This window comes from Antedon bifida, chromosome 8 (genome assembly GCF_963402885.1).
Source record: "Antedon bifida chromosome 8, ecAntBifi1.1, whole genome shotgun sequence".
NCBI lineage: Eukaryota > Metazoa > Echinodermata > Crinoidea > Comatulida > Antedonidae > Antedon > Antedon bifida.
The window spans coordinates 10,616,569-10,632,711 of NC_136233.1; the positions used below are offsets into that span (position 1 = coordinate 10,616,569).

A 16,143-nucleotide genomic window follows, 5' to 3' on the forward strand; every position below is an offset into this window, starting at 1 on the left:
ATATTTTAGTGAAAAAATCAACACTCTAGCATTAGCGGTTTTCGAGATATGGCAATGCTGTAATTTCACTCCCTAATTTGCATATTTAATATTACTTGTACTACTAATTTGCATACTTTCGAGGTGCGTGACGAAGGTGTGATTTTGGGAATTACAAAGTGGTCCTATGCTGGCTATTAGGAACCTATGTCTGGGTCATTTGAGGGCAAAATAAAGTCTCTACAGACATTTTAGTCACATTGTATATGCAAACATTGAGAAATGGGGTCGAAGGTCAAATGTTGTACTTCCGGTCATTTTATCGTAAAATGTTGCATTAGAGTAAATATAAATATATACATTTTGAATAAATCAGAGAAAAAATCAACTCTTTCGGACTAGTAGTTTTTGAGATATGGTTACCCTGTAATTTCACCCTAATTTGCATATTTAAGCTAATTTGCATACCTTCGGGATGAGTGACAGAGGTGTGATGCTCAAATTTTCATCTCCTCATCATATATGACCATTTAAAAAAAAAAAATCTCTGTTTGCAATTTGTTTCACTTTGAGCTGTTTTTTTTGCTAGATTGACTAGCCTAATATTGTGATTAGCGGCACAGCACATTGCTCCCTAATAGCTTTCCATATCTACTAATAATTTGTCATTTTCATCTTTCTACTCCTACTTTGCATTATGGTTATCTATGTAGTGTCATTCTAGCGTTTCATTTGTAGTAGTTCGTATTTTCCCTGCTGTCGACTGTGGACAACGCGTCATCCGAATAAAAATCGGTCATGATATTATAAAGCCTAATCACAAAAACACGATATATCACTTTTACTATCTCTCTGCCATGATTACCGTCGTCTGTCTTTACGCAATTTGCGCTGTAGCCACGACGGAATTAGTGTCGTCCACATAGTCGTCGTCATCATCATTGTCGTCATATTCATATCCCAATATCACCAAAGTCATCATCATGTATGAATCTTGCTCTTTCTGTTATATTCCCGTCGTAGTCGCAACGACGCGTCGTCCATACCCTTACATTATTCATTATCGTCATCAACATCATAATATTGCCGTCGCCGTTCTGTCAACCTCGTTTTGTAAGTTTTTATTATGAATAAAATGCCAAATTTTTGAATAACTTAATTAGTGGATATGGTGGGTCAAGACTAGTGTGTGTATATAAGTCATCCTAAAGAAATGGTTTGTTTTCGTGTTTTGATCTAGGCTAAGTGTGACGTATGACCGTAACTCAGTCAACCGTCTGTATTATATAATGAACTTCGCACTGAAATGACGTAATAGTAGTTTGGTCAATATGTGTTTTCAGAGAAAAGAGGTCCCACGGCGAATTAGTCTATAAATGCTACAAAAAGTCAATTACAATTGCTAGCATGTTTTATTTTAAGTTGAATGAACATAATATATACAGTATTATAAAACTCATTTTATTAATCCACATGTCTTTATAGGCAGTATGTATAGTATTTAGTCGGAACCGATTAAAGATGCGTTGACAAAAAGAGAATAATTTGGGACAAGATATGTTTAGAATATTATACAGTGACGTCACGTCTCAATGATTTGCAGTTGGAGATGAAGTGAAAGTGAAAATATAATAATAATTTTGTAATGCTTTAGTGGATGTTATTAGCTATTCTTTTAAATACGTTATCAAATACAAAGAAAAAAGTTTTAAATCTGGCCCACGCCTTATCTTATGACTGCTCAGGATAGGATGGATTTTATCTTAGCAGCGATATAATGCATTTTCTAGGCCTATAAAAGCATTTATCGCGGAATAGTCGTTGAATTATGAACGCAGATAGTCTCCGAATTATGAAGATTTGTAAACGATTTACGACATGCACAGCTGAATGTTGACGAAATATGGATATCATTACACTAATGTGTGTTTTATTAGTTGATCTTCATACAGTATTTTGTGTAAGCTTTCCAGTGTTTTCTAAATCATTTTATAGGCCTACAGTTTATCGCATATTCGCTCTACATTTCTGATAAATTGTTTGTGGTGGGTGTTTGTCGCTAAAATGTATAAGGTAACGGATGTAGTTTACATGCTTACAACATTCGCCACTAGTAACGATACATCCGTCCGTAATTTCAATGCCACCAGAACACAACGGAAGTGATTTGACCAATCACGAGCGATGGATTACTTGAACTGTGGCTTGTTATTGGTCAATTCATACGCACTTTTATTAATAACGATAGCCAACAACAACATACATCGTGACGTCAGAATAGCGTGTTTTTTTTTAACACTAGTATGCATTACGTAACTATTCATACAAATTATTCATGAGTAACAAATTTGTTTACCAATTTTTTTTTTTGGGAAAAGAAGTGATATCATTAATTAATTTTCCAATACAAATGAATACATTTATAAAAAACATTCCATGAGAGGCAAAGAAGCTTATTAGCCTATTCCATTGGGATCCATCACATACTAGTACTATACGTAAACTTACCGTATACATTATTCACGTTTACAAAGCATAACGTACGATAGGCCCTACGTACAAGCCAATTAATGCTGTTCAACTTACCAGACATTTTAATAATCATTTTGCCTTTACTGTTTTATATTGTATATTTAAACGGATGTATAATGTCAATCTATTGACAATTTCATGTAAAGTATATGATACCCATTTTAGAATGTTAATCCTGAAGATTAAGTGAGTAAGTCACGGATTACAATGAGTAATTGAATAGAAATTTAATTCAAATTGTAAATGTCATATGCATTACTGTTAATGATATTCTCATCATGAACGAACACAGAGGATTTGGTAGAACCTCATTACAAGTATTGTTAATATACCCAGGCCTCCTCTGTTGCGTTTCAGTTTCTTTTTCCGAAGACCTGAACTCAACTCGAGAATATTTACATGTAAGACCGTATGTAATTAGATTGGGGTATACATAATCTAGGCCTAGATCACTAGGCTAGTCTACTAGGTTGTGTATTATAGTTCTGCAGAAGGATATTTTAGCATGGACTTCCCTGTAACTATGGAATATTCAGAATGAATACGTGAAGAATTAGTACCTCTGACCTCTTCATAGGCACACCAATCATTAAACCCGGAGCATAAAGTTTAAGTGCGTAAAAAGCATTGACGATAAATAATATTACAAATTGCTCGGACGTACGTTATGATAAACCTTCAGAACCTCCATCCCACCCACCCCTTGACTCCTCTTAACTCGTATTAGATGAACACATCAGTGTTACGATCATTACAACGCAATTTGATAATGCAACTAATAAATATGTGTTGCTTTAAACAGCACAAATTGCGGGGACAAAAATGATGATATACCCTTAGACACGTCACTATGTTTTGTGAGTGGCTGTAAAACTTTCTTCCATTATATTATCATCTAAGTTCTACTAATCTAAGTTGATATAACATAAATGTGTTTGCGTTGTTTTAAAACGCTTTGATTTAGTATTGGATACCTGATCCGCGTGCGATTGACTCCTCCCTGATTCGCCCAAACAGTCAAACCAGCATGGTATTTCAACCAATCGGCGTTGCAGTAGTAAAGCCAATACCTGTCGCTATTTGCTTATTGGATGCCGGGCTGTTGTAGGAAAGCCGGGAAGTCGCATGTGTTTAATTGCTCATATTCAGTTATTGCACTCGTCGTTGCTACACGTATACATACTACTCAATTTACACGACAGGAAAAAACGAGCTTACTAACCGCTAATGAATTATATGTACAAACGCTATCGATCGAGTAAACTTCCTCAGCCGCATTCATGATATATATTTTACGACGCATCTATCTTACATCTCATCTGGCATCTATAAAGTCTTCATTTACTTATCCCATCTTATGTGGAGAATATATTTGATCTGTTAAATAAGTAAACTTGACATGTTCATTCTGCATTCTACTGTTTGATGATAAACACGTTAGGATAGTCCATTGGCACGCTGAAGATAGTAGCGGTAATAGTTTTAAAGTAAAATGCCGTGCGTACGAATGCGGCGATCGGATTCGATCGCTACGGTCTCGAGCGACAGTAGCGACGATAGTAGCTTGGTCGTCTTGTTACGACACGTCAATATGACGGTAAGTATATCTCTAATCGTCGGTACGATTATCGGCTCCGGAATCTTCATCTCTCCGAAGGGGATTCTTAGTCATACGGGAACTATAGGAATGTCGCTGACAATATGGGTTGTATGCGGTATATTCTCAACTATAGGAGCCCTATGCTACGCTGAACTTGGGACGACATTTTCTAAATCTGGAGGTGATTATACGTATTTACTGGAAGCGTTTGGCCCAATGGTCGCCTTTTTACGTGTTTGGACATCAATTGTAGCTGTACGAACAGGCAGTTGGGCAGTCATTTCTAAAACGTTTGCAACGTACCTTACGGAACCGTTTTTCCGCAACTGCGATACACCCCAGATGACTGTGCGGTTACTGGCTGCTGCTATTCTCTGTAAGTAAATCTGTACATTTATTTTATTTATTTTTTATACCGTAAACATTCTATGCATTTTAGTATAATAACACTGGATAAAACATTAAATGAAATTATATACAGATGTTTCTCGTGTTAGCTACCAACACATGTTGCACATTAAACATACAGACGCCGTTAGTAGTTGCACAATTCTATGCCCTTGTCGCCCAACGCTGTCGGTTTCGGGTGTTTTAGCCCTTTTCAGCAAATTCTAATGCCCCTTTTCCTACGGAGGCCCTGTGTTTAGCCAGAATAGGCGGATTCAATGCAGAGCAGGAAAATTGTAATGTAAAAGATAGGACACTAATTTCGGCACCCAAAATTTGCCATGTAAGGCCCCATCCCCCGCCACACACCATCCGCCACTGGCCAGTGAGCGCTCATTGCCGTTGTTACACCGTTGCCTCCAAGTGGGAACCACATGCTTCAATGGGAGTGGTCGGTATCCGGAAACGGAGCACTGCGTAAAATACGAAACGAACTCTGTCGCCCATGTGGCATGCCGCATGAACAGCGCCGCTTGATGGGTTATAAGAGAGTACAAATGTTACGTAGACTTCTAGTAGGACTTCTGTGTTCTTTACTACTTGGCAGAGTGTGAATTCGGCACCTACAATCCCTGTTATGTTTTTTACTACGAGAGTCATGTAGTTTCCAATTCAGCAACTCAGCACACACTGTATCACAGCTACTACCTAACGACACAGTATATAGGCCTACTATTATTGTATAGCTTCAACATATTATACGATTCATAAAATCTTGCACTGTTGCCTTAAAACAAATTGGAGTTTAAAATGATCGGCGCAAACGCATAATTATGTCCAGTTTATTGCATGTGCGATGGTAATTCGAGTCAAAACAAATTACACAGTGGTAGCTTAACTATAAAGAAAAAACATGTAATTGCAGAACATTTTTCTATTTATTTGAACGTGCAGTCGAGTTTCTATTTCCTTTTTTAAACCAAACCTACGTGCTAGTATAAATATATATTAAAGAGTAACTCGATTATAAATTAGGGACAATATAAAATTGAACACACAGGGGAGCGTGCCGGCACAGCACTAGAAAATGTGAGCGGTGTTGGAAGTAACTAGGCCTAGATCTACATCCTTATTTGTTGATTTTATCATACTTCAGGCGTAGCCGACTTGTCTACTTTGAGGGGATCTAGCTTCAAACTCCCTGCTGTTTCTATAAGAGCAGTCGGGACAGGAATGACCATTTCCTCCGTAATATTGACTGGCGGAGGGAGGGAGGTGGGGGTGGGGCTTGGTTAGACGGTGGAGTAGCATGCAACACAAATTGAAAGATCCAAGGCATTTTCCAGCTAAATTATAGCGCACACCAGCCCACTTACGCTTGGTTCCCACTAGGACGCAACGCAAGGACGTGGGCCAATCAAAGCGATGGATTATTCGAACTGTCGTGTCAATTTGCTTACGTTACGGTTTACGTCCTTACTTTGCGTTCAAGTGGGAATCATGCTTTATTGTTGATTGACGATTGTAATCGACATCCCACAATTTACCCTTCTAACAATACCTCCTACCTATTTTTTTTTATTTTTAAAAGTAAGCTACAATAGCCTACTATACCAGCTTTACACTCAGTGAAAAGTTGAATAGCCTTCACGGCACCGTGCTTACGCCGCCGACACGCTTGTATATTATATTTACATTTATTATGGCACTTGGCGTCGATACGCTGCGTACACGTCACGTCCTTGCGTTGCTTGCGTAATAGTGGGAAAAGAACTTTCGGGCAACGTGAGTAATTTGACGTAGAAGACCGTGTGACGTAGACGTGTGTATTCAACACCGTTTTCTGCAGTGATAACTTCTCGTATGAAAAGCATGCGAAATAGAATATTTTCTGTCGTTATGTTTTTTATACAGTGAGAACCACGCTTTTAGTGTAACAAACTGCATCGATATGACAACCATATAACTTAATAAGAACTTCTCTTTTTCTGATACTACTAAACTATGGCGTCACTATAACGAGGCTATATAGTCGTTCAGCAATGATCATGAAGAGAAATAAATGAAATTATACACTGTACAGATATATAAAAACACGAATAGTAAATATGATGGTGTTTAGTATGTAAGGCGCATATATTAGGTTGTACATCGCTGAAAGACTGTTACGATATCTCGACCCAAAGCTACAACTATGTAGGTCGGTAATACAAACATTATCTTATGCACTAGATACGCGGATATGCCTTGTGACATCTTGCAGATAAATGCTTTTATATATTATAGTTTGATTATAAATTAAAATAGAAAAAGAAAAAAAAGTATTGAAATATAATTACAAAGACATTATCTTGAGCTATATTGATGGTAATGATAATGAAATTGAAATCATTTTATAAGACGTCAACATTTCTAAACTTAAAGACGTTCTGCAATTTATAAATCGTAAAAATAACAAAAATATTTATCAAAATGCATTTTGACATTACTGACATGGTTTTTATTTATTATAGTTATAATAAAAGCGTGCTTTTTATATGATAGTCCTATATACAGGAATATGTTTCAGGACTGCAAATATTACTATTCCGTGACATATTATTTTATATTATAAATGTTAATGTCAAATGGTCGACATTAGTGTATGTCCGGTGAAATATATTTTGTAGTGTAATTATGATGCAAGTCCTACTTATTTATACATCGTTTTATGGATAGAAATACATTTTCGGATTCATACATCATAGTTCAGTTATGGAATTATGAAACGGAGGCGACTTGGAAGGAAGTAACTTGTTTGATTTAGGCCTACAGTAGAATATATAGATGAAGGAAAATGTAACATATTGTCGTTAGGTTTTTGCCTGCAAGGGGTATTGACAGAAAAAAAATGAAATGCGTGATATGTATATTAAGTGACAACATACGGTAAGGCCCAATTCATTCATCAAAATTACATAAAACAAATAAAAAGGTTCATGAATAAAACAGTATTAAAAACAACAACAGCAATATATAAAACAATGATACATTAAAATTTCATAACAGAGATAAAATGGGTGAGAAAAGGTGATTTCGTTCAGGATCGTCCAATAAAACCAATAACTCATTTCCATTGGAGTCTTTGAGGTAAAAGAGGTTTAAAATAAGTTAAAAATAAGTTTAGATGCTATTCTCAAAAAGGTCCTGATTACAAATTCGTGAGAAATGTGTCTAGAGTCTAAAGATAACCGTTTACATTCATTCCTGAGTGTGATCGAAAATCTTAACATTATAGCCCGGAGTTTTCTCCGGCCCGCGAACCTGGACAAAACTTCTTCTGAACTTGGCTAAAGATGTGTGTAGGCCTACATCTTTGTTAGGCATTGACAAACTGTAAACTTAAAACAAATTAAATATGTGATGTACAGTATTTACATGTTGCAGTACAAGGATAATGGTACGTTCACACTGAGATCATGTGGCCAAATATAAAATGGGCGTATAAGAACAAAACCGTTCAGCGTTTGGATACCATACAAAACCTATAGGCCTATGTAAAATCCTAACTCATTCCGCTGTTTATTCAAATTAAAATCAAAAGCATTCTTGCAATCAATATATAAAACATATAGGATTGGTTATAACAATGTTTACATTTACGTATAAAAAAGTCAAAAAAAGCACAAATAAAAAAACAACAAACACACAAAGCCGGGTAGCCGATTGTGCATGGAAAAAACAACTACCAACAATTAAAGATACCGGTGTTGATAATAAATATCTACAGTATTTGTATTGTTAAAGGAAATTCAGTGACTGATCTCAATTGGTATGGTGTTGGAAGTAGGTTGTGACTCGGATCCGTATTCAGTGTGAACGTAGGTAAAGCCTGATACGTGTTTTCCAGGGTTACTGTAAATCTTCTAATAGTAATCCTCTTCTAATAGTAACCCCCTTCTAATAGTAACCCACCTTATAAGTCAATCTATAATAGTAACAACCCACTACTCTAATAGTAACCCATAGGGGTTAATTAGAGTCACAAAAACTTATGATGCAGCCGTATTTTAAAAATAAGGAGATAATGCATGTTAATTTTGGGAGTGAGTGTTTTTGAATTTATAAAATGAAATTAGAGTTCAACCAAATGTGTTTATTCGTATTGTTTTATTTTTTTGCTATGAGTTGCTGACCGGAAAAGTTGTGGGTGGGTTACTATTTTCAGGTGCCTAATTTAAGATTAGTAATAGAAACCCACTATTCTAATAGTAACCCCCCTTCTAATAGTAACCCTCCTTCTAATAGTAACCCCCCTTCTAATAGTAACCCCCCTTCTAATAGTAACCCACCCTAAAAAACAATCAAAGAATAATAACCCAGGGTTAAAATTAGAAGATTTACGGTATATTGCACAACAGTTCATTCATCCCGTATACATGTCCCCACTAATTGTCCCTAAAAACTTGCACACAAAAAGCATCGACAAAACAAATATTAGTAGGCTTCAAATACCCTCCCCTCCGCCTCATCAGCGTCCTTTTAATTCATCTATGTCTGTAGTATTTTTTGACATTTTAAATGAAAATTTGTATCATTTCAGTTTGATGTGTATTATGCGATTGGAATTTACAATTTATTACCGTTTCATTGGAAATATGTATTTGTTATGATCGTAAAATGATTAATTTGTTATGTGAACGTAAATTTTGATCCTTGCATATTGCGTCATGAAGGCCATGACTTATCAAATATTTGAGAAAGGAAAAAATATTTGATATGTTATCTAAAAGATAATTACGCCGTAAATTAAAACTACCTTATATGGTAGGACCTTTTTATAAAGACTGGAATTGAGGGGTGAATTTGGTTTTAATGGCACAATATACGGACCTAAAACTTGAGCTATTTTTATTCTATTTAAATTGTAATGTTTCTTTGGCCGATTCATCAATTTAGTGTCTAATATAGGCGAATACAATGGCGTCCGTGGGACCGAGGAAAGAGGCGAGGCAGATGATCTGTATGCGACAGGAAGCTTACATAAATCGGACCAATGTTCTCAGTATTGTTTCTACTATAAGCATGGACATAATGGATTGCATTTAACCATGGTCTAAGCAAGCCTACACGGAAATTAATAATGATAAACCTGGTTGTCTGTGATAAAGACAATATTTCACAAATATATTATTTTAATCGGTCGTTTGCTTAGTCATGTGATTCTGCTAGAATGTTAATCGTTGGTTACTCCACTGGGGTATTAGTATAGCAATATACACCGTAACACACTTAGTATAGATACATTTCGTTTTACTACTTTTATATTTACTAGTGTAGGAATGATTATATTTCACCACGGTTCATGCATGGACAGCTTTTCAGCAACTGATTTGTCTAATGATGATGATTTCTTCTCCTACTGATGTACATACATATACATACATTATTTCTTGTAGTAATACTTAGACAACTGATATACCGTATTAAATAGTAGTGATACACAATTTAAACTTGTATTCTATTTAAAAGGAGTACGATTTAGATAAGGCGCGCTGTGACCGCGCAGAGTCGCTAAAATGTTTTTTATTAGGTAGGGAGATGTTGATATTTTAAAAATCCACAAACAGCCTGGATAGACACATGTGTAGCTGCCCGTGGGGAAACGTCTACAAAACGTATTGAAAGGACAAGCGCCTGAATTAACATCATACGAGAGTGTACGTTAAAGAAGGTAAACAGAAGGACGTGGCTTGCGTCTAGAATATACAATTAAGATTTATTTTAACTAAGCTATTAGCGTTCTGCATGCATTGTGCGATACTTTAATCAATGTCAGTTTCATTATTTCTTGATATCATTATAGAGTCGTTGTATGTACATTAGGAAACCCAATACACACATAGATACCTCGGTATTTGTCGAAGCCTCTAGGCAAGAGCTATTACAATGTTGATGCACGGCAACCTCGAGTCTCTGTCCAGGTTTGACGCGTGTGACCTATAAGATGCGTTTGTCTTTCCAAGAGTAAAATTAACCGAAGAAAATGATTTCGTTCATATAGGTTTGGGAAAGTATGAGGGGCCTCGAATTCCTTCTTTATTTATATATATTTTACCAAGGATAGTCATAAACGAATTCATTCATCCAATCACCAAATGGAGTTTTACAACAATTCAAATGTTTTTCAATTACACGTCAGGAAGAAGTAGGATTTTGTTGACACATTCTGATCATTTCATCATTTATGAACATTGTAACTATCTTACAGTTTTCACTAATATTATGATCTTTGATGAATAGCCCTAAACTATTCATATCCGAATTGTAATGGTTTGTAAATGAATGGTAATTTGGTCATTGTTGTTCAAATGGATTTAGAACAAGTTGTTATTACTCGAATCTAAATGCCAGACAATGAATAAGAAATTATGCAAAATGATTAATTAAATTAATAATTGAAGTCTCTGCACAAATTGTGCTATTAAAAAAAACTAAATCAGAAACGTAAATGATCGAATTACGTATTGCGCTCACTGCTTTATTTTTATTTTACACCGACATTTTATACCGAGGCATACCTTACGATTTTTATTCAATTACTAATAAAATATAATATAAATGTTACATACTTTTAACAAGCTGTCTCTCTCATGTCTTGAATTTCTTTGCCAGTTTTTTTTTATCTAATAAATATATAATTTTTGACTATTTCTATTTCTTATCGTTGAAAACGTTATAAAACAATTGAATGATAATTACGAAAAATCTACCTAGGTTTTGCGTTCGTGCTTTATTTTCCCGTTTTTTTTCCTGCAACTCACTATGTCGGTCGGTTGGTCGGTCGGTCGATAAAAACTAACTTGAGCACGCGACTGCTGCCATGCATATGGCCTTGTTTCATTGACAGCACAGTTTTTTTCATTTTTTCATTTCAGAACATTTATTTCTCTTCTCTTTTCTATTAACAGTGTTTGTAAAAAACAATTTTAAATAAGAGAGGCGAACCCCAGAAAGTGTAAACTTGTGGTGGGCTGCCAAACAATAAAAAAAATCAAAAAATCATAAAAAAAACCAAAGTAAACAAAAAAAACCGATTGAAAATATCAATGAAATTTGAATTAATATTATTTAGGATTCAGTGATTATATGTGGATAATAGATGCCTTTTTAGCTTAAAAGTGAAATGTTTTTTTGTTGGCGATTCAGTTATGTGTTTGGGTAAGTTGTTGAAAACTGAATGTTATGTTGGAAAGATAGTGTTTTGTGTAATGGAATATGTATTTTATTTGAGGTTTTTGTGTTATGACTATGATAGTTGAAATTGAATTTGAACAGGGGTTGAAATTGAGCGGGGATTAGGGAATTTAACCAAGAGTATACAAAAATACATTGTTGAAGGCAATTTATATCGTAAATTTTTAAAAGGGAAAGGGATGCAAACAACGGATCTGAGTGGGCTCTTGGAGGCGAGTTTGAAATGTTTCTAATACATTTTTTTTGTAGTAAAAGAAGTTTGTTTAGGTACGACGGATAAGTGTTCCCCCAGACAATATTGCAATAGTGGAGATAAGGAAGAATAAGGGAGCAATATATAGTACGAAGGATGTTTTGAGGAATAAATGCTGAAAGTCTGAAAATAATACCAGAACTTTTAGATATTTTGTTTTCGATTTCGTTAATATGGGCTTTCCAGGTCAATCTACTATCTAAATAGACCCCAAGAAATTTTGTTTTATTCACTAATGGTATTTGGTAAGTGCCAAACTGGAGTTGGTTTGGGCATCCTACTAGTGGTTTGGGCGAATTCCGAAAAATCATAAAATTGCACTTCTTAAAATTTACGGAGAGCTTGTTTGCAGAAAAGTAATCAAGGATGCTGGGTATGCTATCAATGGTAACTTTAAGGAGCGAGTCTAAATTTGTGTCAGTATATAGGAGGGTGGTATCGTCTGCATATAAAAGGAATGAAAGTAAATTTGAGGATCGGTAAATATCATTTATATATAGCAAGAACAGTAGAGGGCCTAACAGGGATCCTTGAGGGACTCCACATGTAATGGGTTGGAGATCGGATATGGATTGTTTAAATTTAGTGCATTGGTAACGGTTGGTCAGATAACTTTTATAAAGATTATACGCAGGGCCACGGATTCCATAATTAAATAATTTTGTCATTAGGATATCATGGTCTATTGTGTCAAATGCTTTGGATAGATCGATAAAAAGGCCAATTGCTAATTTGTTTTTTTCAAATGCTTGTACAATCTCGTTTGTTAATTTAAGAAGTGCAATAGATGTGTTATGATCCTTACGGAAGCCAAATTGATTTTTGTATAATATGTTATTCTGCTGAAGAAATGTATATGTTCTGTCATAAATAAGACGTTCAAGAATTTTGGAGAAGATTGGCAGTACTGAAATGGGGCGGTAATTTCCAGGGTCGTGTTTATCACCGGATTTGAAGATCGGGGTAACTTTTGCTAACTTGAGACTATCGGGAAAGAAACCGTTTGATAAACATAAGTTAAAAATATAGCATAGGGGATCTGATATTTGATGAATAACTTGTTTGATAATAGATGGACTTATATCATCAATGCCAGGGGATTTGTCATTTTTGAAATTTTTAACTAAGTCGATTATCTCATCGCTGATAACAGGACTGAGAAATATAGAATTAAGGATAGGAGGGGGAAGATAAGTTTTATAGTTTACATTAGAAGTATTAATGTTTGATGCGAGATTAGGCCCAATATTTACGAAATAATTATTAAAGTGGTTGGAAATGGTAGTAGGGTCATCTGTAAGATTACCCCCGCAGTCAATTACAGATTCACCGTGATCACTCACTACACTTTTTTTAATTAAGGTGTTTATAATTTTCCAAGTACCTTTAATGTCATCTCTTTTTTGGTAAAATTGATCTTCATAATAATCCTTTTTAGCTTTTTTTATTACAGAATTTAGTTTATTTCGAAATTTTTTGTATTCAATTATATTTCTATTAGTTGGGAATTTGAGAGATTTAGAGTACAGTTTATGTTTATGTTTGACGGAAGTAATGAGTCCATTGGTCATCCAAGTCTTAAGTTTTTTATGTTTATTAACCCGATCTTCAAATGGAAAATGCTTATTAAATAACTGTTTAAATTTTGTTTCAAAGGAGGAAAATGCAGGGGTAGGATCGTCAGTTAAATAAATATCGGTCCAAGACACTCTCTCAAGTTCTTCTCTAAAGTTATTTATGGTGGTGTTATTGATCTTACGAAATGATTTTGGGGAATTTGGGCATTTGTCGTGTGAATTGGTAGAAAGTGATGTAATATTAAAAATTGGTAGGTGGTCACTAATATCGCTGTAGATCAGTCCATTAATATTAGGGAATTCAATATTGTTGGTAATTATGTTATCAATTAACGTTGAGGAGGTTTGTGTAATACGGGTGGGTCTGTGGATTAAAGGAAGGAAGAAATTACTAAATAGTAAGTTGACAAAGTGTCTTGACTGATTATTGGACTGATGTTTTAAAATGTCAATATTAAAATCCCCCAATAAATAAATATGTTTGTTTTCACTGGACAAGTTGTTTAATAAGGCGTCAAACGATTCAGTAAAGTTATTTGCATCTAAAGAGGGGGCCTTGTAGATGACACCAACAATAATACTTTTCCCAGATTTTCTTTCAATTTCGATAAAAAGTGATTCGTATACGGAACTATCAGATAGTAGATCGACCCTTTCTTTAAATTTAATACCATTTCGGATATAAAAGCCAACACCTCCACCAGCCCTCCCAGGTCTGTTCTTATGAATAAAGGAATAGTGTTCAATTTGTGCTAGGGGATTATCATCCTTTAACCAAGTTTCTGTAATACCAATTACATCAAAGTTATGGTTAAGGGATTTTAATAATATTTGAATGTTATTTATATTATGTAGTAAGCTTCGGGCATTGATATGGAGGGAAGAAAATATTTGTTTATGATTGTCACTTTCACTTAGACAGGCGATTTGTTCAGGTTGGTAGTATTCACAATTTGTTTGGCTGGAAGAAAAAAAATAGGAATCTGGGTTGAGATTTTGTTCATGTTTATCATATGATGAATAAGGATTAAAAATTTGATTATCTAATCGGTTTTGTTTATCATTGTTATTTCCAGTAGGTAGGTTCATTTGGTTTTGTTTACACAGACACACACAAAACTAAACAGGAAGGTCGAAACATGGAGTAGACTAGCGATGTAAACAAAAAAATTATCTTTAAAGGTCACTTTAAAATGTGAAAAATTGGAAACAGTACTCGTAGTAATAATAATAACTGAGTCATAGAGAGATATACATTTATATTAAGTTCAACAAACCATCAAAACCGGTGTCAATGGAGTACACCAGCATTAATGGTGAGGTGAAATAAATCAATTGTTTACTAATATTGGATAGGAAACAAGTAAATGACTGGACCTGAATAGATCATGTGATAGTGACTGGGACCTGACATCACAAATGAATTATATAGGCCTACCAATTTTTTCTTAGTTAAATGTGTATATACTGTACGCTCTCTGTGTCTTATTCATCTATTAGTTTATACGATAAATTAAAAACACTAATTAATTCAACGATTTCATTCATATTAGAGGAATATGCAAATACTGAAACAAACATTTATTTGGTCATTAGTTGTTTTTAAAAACAATACAATCTCAGAAAAACAACCTTAAAGTACTGGTACTACTGGTATAATTAGTACACTGTTTGTTATTCTTGTCTATGGAAACATTATTTAGTTGTTGTATTTAATTGTAATTTTATAATAGTGTTATTGTCCAGAATTTAGTAATTCGTAAAGAATAGGCCTACGTCACTTTATATACCTATATTGACTTAGATTTGCTTAGCTGATAAATGGAGATGATTGTATAGATGTTACCAGTGATTAAGCGGCGAAAGTTTCCAACACAGTCACAATGTTTGTCTAACGACTGGCTAAAACAACTGTGCGGGAAATACCGTGTAGGCGATGATAGCAAGTACTGGGCCTAACATTATCTGATTGATTACATAACAAACATAATAAGCCTAATAAATTACGTGCTTTATAACCATCGCATAATTCCCACAACACAGCAGTGAAGCGTGGTTCCCAATAGAACGCAACGCAACGCACAGACGAAACAACAGTGCTGCAAACATCGCGGGTTTGATTTCACGCATGCGGGCGCAAGGGCATTTTCTTATGTTGCGTAGGTTGCGTTACGCTGCGTCGCTAGTGGGAACTAAGCTTTAAGAAACGTTGCGAATTTCACTTCAAACAATCCGGTCACCTCTGTAATTGTTCAGAAAGAACAGCATTTCCAATACGCAACATTTACTTTCTGCGTGCTAGAGTAGCCTCTACATTACCATTTTATATAATCTGTGAACTGTGAAAGCATGGAATGAATTGACCATCTTAGTTCCAAATTTGACCTACAACCTATAACAGAATCTCGATGTACTTCGTTGGCGTGTTTAAGTCATTCCACAAACAATTATTTGTGTCAGAGATCGCTATATACGAATAATTAAACTGCTGATTGATAGCACTGTATAAAATATCCATTTTCCAAATCTTCCAGACGACTGAGTTAGTATCTGTACAATACAATGTACAATGTACAGAT

The 16,143-nt window shown here is 34.9% G+C and overlaps 1 protein-coding gene across 1 annotated transcript in view; it reads left to right on the top strand.

Annotated features, from left to right (window-relative positions):
- The first annotated feature begins 3,640 nt into the window (after positions 1-3,640).
- LOC144849810 (cystine/glutamate transporter-like) overlaps positions 3,641-16,143 on the top strand; it is a 62,721-nt gene continuing 50,218 nt past the window's right edge. Inside the window, exon 1 of the mRNA XM_078706882.1 lies at positions 3,641-4,487. Coding sequence (XP_078563008.1) covers positions 4,004-4,487 — 484 coding nt within the window. The 5' untranslated portion in view covers positions 3,641-4,003. The remainder of the gene's footprint in view (positions 4,488-16,143) is intronic.